The following is a 6,820-nucleotide window of genomic DNA, read 5'->3' on the forward strand; positions in this document are numbered from 1 at the left end:
CATTTCTGTGAAGAATGTCATTGGTATTTTGATGGGGATTGCATTGAATCTGTAGATTACTCCCAATTTATTATATTATGTGTATATATGTGTATATATTCAAATCTTTGTGTATATATATATATATGTATCTTTTTGTTTATGTGTGTACTTTTATGGATATATATTCAAAAGTTCAGCTCAGATTTTAAGTTTCTTTAAAGCAAGGAAGGCCTATGAAATTGTAACATTTTTGAAGCCAACCTCCAGTAGAATGATTGCATAGCTGGGGCACAACTAATGAGCAAAAGATATAATAATTGTGCCAGTCAGTGACAGAACCTCCATCTTATTGTTCTTAGTTGATTGACTCAGTACAGAACTGATTTCTGCAATAATTTTTTTTTAAATGTGTTATGGAAAACACATTTATGTATGCAAATGCTTGCTAGCATCAATTTGTTTCTGATTTAGCTTCTTCCCTTCCCAGGCAGTATATGATGCTGGTCCCCTTTCTGCTCCACACTGTGACCCCTGAGAAGGGCTGCCTCCTTCTGAGCCACCTGAATGAGACAGTGACAGTCAGTGCTTCCTTGGAGTCTGTCAGGGGGAACAGGAGCCTCTTCACTGAGCTGGTCGTGGAGCAGGATTTATTCCGCTGCGTCTCCTTCACTGTGAGTACTAGAGTACTAGTTGCTTGTTCCTCTTTTATACGTTATATTTCGTTCTATTGGTGATGGAGATCTGGTGTTCAGTCCCAAGAAATGACTTTAAGGATGTATGTAGGAATTCAGAAAAAAAGTAAAGACTTTTTCAGCTACTAATGAACAAAGCATGTATTTTCCACCAGAGCAGAGGAAAAAATATTTTTCTAAATGCCAAAGTTCAATTTAGTTCTTAATAAAAATTCTATTGCCCAAGAAAGTAGTATGATTTGGAGGAGTTTTCCAGCTTTGATATTAACTATCTCTTTAAGGCCAGAGTTTGATGTTGCCTAGAAACAGATTATGCAAAAATCTCATTATGAGAAAAATCTGCCTGCAGCAAAATTTTTTTTTCTTATGGTGGGATGTTAGATGTCTATGGTCTTCTAAATATGTAAATGTGTAAAATACTCCAAACAAACATCCAGTACCCCTATGAGGCTGCCTAACGTTGGATCCTAAGCTCCTGTATTTTCCCATATTTTTTCAGAGATGCTTCTCTCCATCTCTTCAGAAAGTATATACTCAGTTAAAAGGAATACGATTTAACAGCTAGAGCTCTAGGGGAGCTACATGGAGGTTTGAGTTCCATTAATGGCTGCTCTTATTGATAACTTCACTTTTACATCTAGTGAGATATTTGTACCCTCCTAGCTTCTTAGTGAAGCTGGGGGAGAGATAGTAAGCAGTAATGGATGGATAGTTCAGAGGGAGAAGACTGGATAGTTACTCAGTACTAAAAAAAAAAAAAATCCTTTTTTTTTAGCTCCCAAGGATCTCATCCCCATCAGAGGTGGCATTCCTCACTGTCCAGATAAAGCGACCTACACGAGATTTCAGGAAAAGGAACACAGTGCTGGTAAAGAACGCTCACAGTCAGATCTTTGTCCAGACCGACGAACCCATCTATGAGCCAGGACAGACAGGTACGTAGGGAAATTCCACTGGCTGGGGCAACAGTGGGAAGGAAGGACCACCTGCTTGGCCCATTTTCCAGCCAAAGTCACCATTACTCCCATCCCTTCGCCTCCTGTCTTCCTACCCAGATTGCTTGCTTTATCAGGTCTAAATCTCATCAGAGGATTTCTTTTTTGGTAAGATTCCATGTTGTCTCCATGGATGAAAATTTTCACCCCCAAAATGAACTGGTAAGCATCTAGTAGCTATGGTTTGGGTAGGAGTTTGGTGGAAATACTCTCTCAGAATAAAGCAGGAAGATCTAGCAAAAGCAAAAAGACAAAAGAACATTCCTTTTGGGAGCTGGCTCCAGCCTCACCACAGGTCTAGAGGGTTAACAGGCAAAATTGAGGGACAGGAAATGAAAAAGTCCTTTCTCATATAACCGTAGTTAATCAGTCCGGCAGTAGTCAGCCACATGCATTGCCCTGAACACACTGTACTAAGAGTAATGAGGAGACACAAGAAAAAAGTTAGGTGCTATTTGTATTCATACTCTCAATGAGTTTATGATTGAGAAAACACCGAAGGGCTTTACTTCTTCTGAACATGCATGCATGTATAATAGAAAATATTATAATTTTATTATGTAATATATATTTATGACATATAGAATATTTGTAATATATACATACTTATTTTATGCTAATTGAGTGTTCCTTCTTCCAACTATCCTTCAATATTAAGATAAAGAAAAAAAAGCTGCTTTTAAAAAGTAGATAATAGACAATGTTGACACTAGAAGAAATATTCTTGGTTTACTTTTATCCAAATAAGTCTAGTATTTCTCTTCCTGTTGGGTCTAAATTATTATGACACATAATTCTATTAATATCTATTTCCTAATTTGTGAAAGTAAACAGCATAGCTATATTCTTCACTAGGAGGATTTAAGTATCCAAATGATATTGTTGATGAATAATATTAATAAATATCATTTTAAAATAATTTTTCAAAAATGTTTTTTCAGGGAAGTGGCAGCAGTTGGTATACTGAAAAATGCACCTAACATTTCAGGGTTTTATTTTGGAAAAAAGTTATAGACGTTTTGAAAATATTTGTATTTCCAGTAAATATTTCCAACCTCCCTTATTTCCATTATCTCTATTAGCAGTGCTTCCCAAATTGTAGGTCAAAGTTCATGTGCCAAAGATAATCAGTATCCTGGATGAAAAAGTGCACATGTTAGTATGTGGGATGTGAGTTAAATTGTTTTTGTCTAAAAATTTATGTTTTGTCTCAATTTTGAATTATTATTTAGCTAGGTACAAAATTATAAAATAAAAACTATTTTCTCTCAGCACTTTTGTAATATCCCACTGATTTCTCTTTATTTCACTGCTTATTATTAAAATTTTCAAATATACAGAAGAATAAAGAGTAAAGACTTTTTCAGCTACTAATGAACAAAGCATGTATTTTCCACCAGAGCAGAGGAAAAAATATTTTTCTAAATGCCAAAGTTCAATTTAGTTCTTAATAAAAATTCTATTGCCCAAGAAAGTAGTATGATTTGGAGGAGTTTTCCAGCTTTGATATTAACTATCTCTTTAAGGCCAGAGTTTGATGTTGCCTAGAAACAGATTATGCAAAAATCTCATTATGAGAAAAATCTGCCTGCAGCAAAATTTTTTTTTCTTATGGTGGGATGTTAGATGTCTATGGTCTTCTAAATATGTAAATGTGTAAAATACTCCAAACAAACATCCAGTACCCCTATGAGGCTGCCTAACGTTGGATCCTAAGCTCCTGTATTTTCCCATATTTTTTCAGAGATGCTTCTCTCCATCTCTTCAGAAAGTATATACTCAGTTAAAAGGAATACGATTTAACAGCTAGAGCTCTAGGGGAGCTACATGGAGGTTTGAGTTCCATTAATGGCTGCTCTTATTGATAAATCATGACATTTTCCCCTGGATGCAGTAGTAATACACTTGTAAAAGAAATATACATTCTCCCACTTACCATGATATCATTATCACACTTAACACAATTACATGTAAATTTTCTATACCTATTTCAAGTTTGCAGCCAAATATTCTGAATTATCTTAAAAATGTCTCAAAGATCTGGATGCTTACACGTTGTTTTTGGTTATTATGATTCATAAGTACCCTTTTTTCCAACTCTCTACAATGGAAATTTTCAACCAAGTGCAAAAATTAACAAAGTAGTAAGATAAAACCTTATGCACCTATCACCTATTACAAAAATTATAAAATTTGCCTATTTTTTGTTCCATTTACTACTCCTACAGCATTTTCCTTTTGCTCTAATATTTTAGAGCAAGTCATAGGAATCAAAATATCTTAAAGTTTTTAAAATCTACAACATTTTCTCCCCCTGACGTTAATTTATTGAAGTAAGTCTGTTGGCCTGTAAATGTCCCGCTTGCTGGATCTGCCTGCTCACTTCCTCATGGAACATTAAATTAATTATGTTTAATTTTTCCTATGGGCAATTTTAAGAGGATACTTTGATTACATAGCTCCTCTTGGTGGCAGCGACAGAGCAAATTGTTTAATGACCTAAAATAATCTCTCCCCCCAAATTTTTTACTCTAGACAATTTTGCTTTCTTCTTTTCCTTTTGTGTATACCATAAATATTAATTCTGTCATTTAAAAAAAAAGGAAGCAGAGTTAAAATGTGATAGGAAAGTCTAAAGATCACAACTTGAAATTCCTGGACAAAAGCCAATAATTAGGATTTTATAAAAGTGACTTAAGCATAATGTATATGATCCAGTGACTGATATGATTATAAACAGTAGTAGACTCAGAATTGACAGTCATAAGTATGCATCCCCTACCAATAACTCACTATGCTATTTAAATATGCTGCTGCTCCTCTGAGCCTTCATCTCTTCAGCAGTAAGTTGAGGGAGTAGACATTATCTATGAGGTTCCCTTCCACGTTTACCTGTTGTGATTACATGGAACTCCTACAGTTCCCTTTAATCTTGACTATGAAAACTCATTTCCTACGAGCAAGAATAGCAGAAGGTGCACACAGAGTAAAGAAATAAACCGGCCTCAATATTATATACTGGAAACACCAAAACACCCAGGCCTCTGCCTCAATTCTGTCTCGACATAATTGTCACGGAATTATCTAGCTAATCCTGGGGCAGATAACTATATCTTGAAGAAGGATTTCAAAATAAGTTGTTCTGATTCTGTTTTTTTTATTTCAAGTGATATCAGAGGCAATTGCAAATGAGGGGAGAAACAAGTATCTAAAGCAAAATAATGATCAATTTTTCCATTTTTATTAAATGAGAGAAAGAACTATATATGTATAGTGTGTACATGCACACTCAACCCCACAAATTACCCCATGATACTTGTAGGATTCTTTCTCTCTCTCTCTATATATATATATATATGTGCGTGTGTGTGTGTGTGCGTGTGTGTGTGTGTGTGCTTATGTGTATATGCTGTAATTGTATTGGGGCTCTCTATATATATATATATATGTGCGTGTGTGTGTGTGCGTGTGTGTGTGTGTGTGCTTATGTGTATATGCTGTAATTGTATTGGGGAACATATTCACACCAAAATGTTCACAGTGATTATCTTCTTTGTTTGCTTATTTTTTATTTATTCTTATTCTTTTTATCATCAGGATTTGCTCTTTTGGTATACAGAATAACTTTTGGTTTTATAAAAACAAAATAAAAAGAATGGTAAAAATAACTAGACTAAAAAGAAGACATTTTTTTAAATCCCAAAGGGAATATGGTGGTACAGTGCAGTAAAGTTTCAAACATTTTCAAGGATAATATTTCTCAAGGGAGATACTTTCCAGACATGCTTCTACTTGGTATGAGCCCAGATGTTAAAGATGTGCGGGAAACTGTAGAGAGTAACTGTTCTGTGGAGGGTTGGTAGTGAGTAATGCAGATAGCTTTCTTCAATTCCTGATTTATTTCTCATGTGACAGATACACCTACAGGAAGACTGTCCCAGTACTTGCAATGGTGAGCATGTGCAGAAAAGTACTTCATGTTCCTACCTGTCACAAGCAAGAGTTCTGTGAGAAATTCAGCCAACAGGTTAGTATGCAGTGTTCTGTCTGGTGCTGTCACCTAGTGATACAACCAGTGAGATGCCCCATTTCACCAAGGGGACATCAGGGAAAACTTGCCTCAAAATATACTCCAACAAAAAAAGGAATTTCTCTTATTAGTCAACAAGATTCTAATCTGGATGACTAACCCTGGAAATTACAAAGAAAATAATGAATATTAAGTTCTTGAAGGTCGATTAGCATGTTTAACCCAAAGAAGTTGCCTTGGCCTCAGAAAGGGGATATTAGATTTATTGACTGTTAATTTTAATCAATAGGACATTTATTGTTTTTTTGTATTCTTCTCAGCTCAACGGTAATGGCTGCATCACCCAACAAGTAAAAACAAATTTGCTCCAGACTAAAAATATGGGCTATGAGATGAAACTTAGAGTGGAAGCCAAGATCAGAGAAGAGAGAACAGGTTTAAGTACTAAATGAATATGAGAGATAAAACAATAAACACTGATTTATTTTCCATAACAAAATAAGAGTCATTTGTAGGAAAGAAATTTTAAGACTAAAGTAATTTCCAAGAGTAGTTACTCTTTTCTATATATTTTTCAGACCTGACATTTACTGGAAATGGGACCAGTGAAGTCACAAACATTGTAACCAAACTCATATTTGTGAAAGCAGATTCACACTTTAGACGAGGAATCCCCTTTTTGGACAGGTAAAGTGTATTGTAATTCACAGGTAAGCGAAGTGTTCAGTTGTACCTAAGACCAGGCCACACACCTGGTTAGTGTTATCAATTAATTAATTCTACCCAAATCATAAAACCAAGAACTAGATACTTTCCTTCCTAAATATCACTGATGAAATGTACAAACTCATACTAAAGTATTAGGAAAATCAGATACTATTTTTTTAATATGTTGTTAATAAAGATGCTTAATGTAATATGACTGTTATTAAATCAAATCTTTTTCCTCTCACCATTTTAGTATAAATAAATGATATTTCTGTCATTATCCAGCCAGAATCTGAATTTTCACAGTTTCTCACAAATGACTACCAATTTCTGGTTGTCAGTGTCCTTCTTTATATCTGTTGTTCTATTTAGAAATAAGTAAATGATTGGTTTTAATTTTAGGAATAGGTATT

General features: G+C 34.7%; 1 protein-coding gene across 1 annotated transcript in view; it reads left to right on the forward strand.

Moving 5' to 3' along the window:
• LOC103610875 (pregnancy zone protein-like) overlaps window positions 1–6,386 on the forward strand; it is a gene marked incomplete at its 3' end in the record, with an annotated part of 17,373 nt that extends 10,987 nt beyond the window's left edge. Inside the window, exons 2-8 of the mRNA XM_008594946.1 lie at window positions 470–653; window positions 1,450–1,613; window positions 1,783–1,831; window positions 2,772–2,839; window positions 5,585–5,696; window positions 6,020–6,140; window positions 6,278–6,386. Of these exons, the coding sequence (XP_008593168.1) occupies window positions 470–653; window positions 1,450–1,613; window positions 1,783–1,831; window positions 2,772–2,839; window positions 5,585–5,696; window positions 6,020–6,140; window positions 6,278–6,386 (807 nt within the window). The remainder of the gene's footprint in view (window positions 1–469; window positions 654–1,449; window positions 1,614–1,782; window positions 1,832–2,771; window positions 2,840–5,584; window positions 5,697–6,019; window positions 6,141–6,277) is intronic.
• Window positions 6,387–6,820: the final 434 nt, after the last annotated feature.

The sequence above is a fragment of the Galeopterus variegatus genome, unplaced genomic scaffold, assembly GCF_000696425.1.
Source record: "Galeopterus variegatus unplaced genomic scaffold, G_variegatus-3.0.2 Scaffold11946, whole genome shotgun sequence".
NCBI classification, from domain to species: Eukaryota; Metazoa; Chordata; class Mammalia; order Dermoptera; family Cynocephalidae; genus Galeopterus; species Galeopterus variegatus.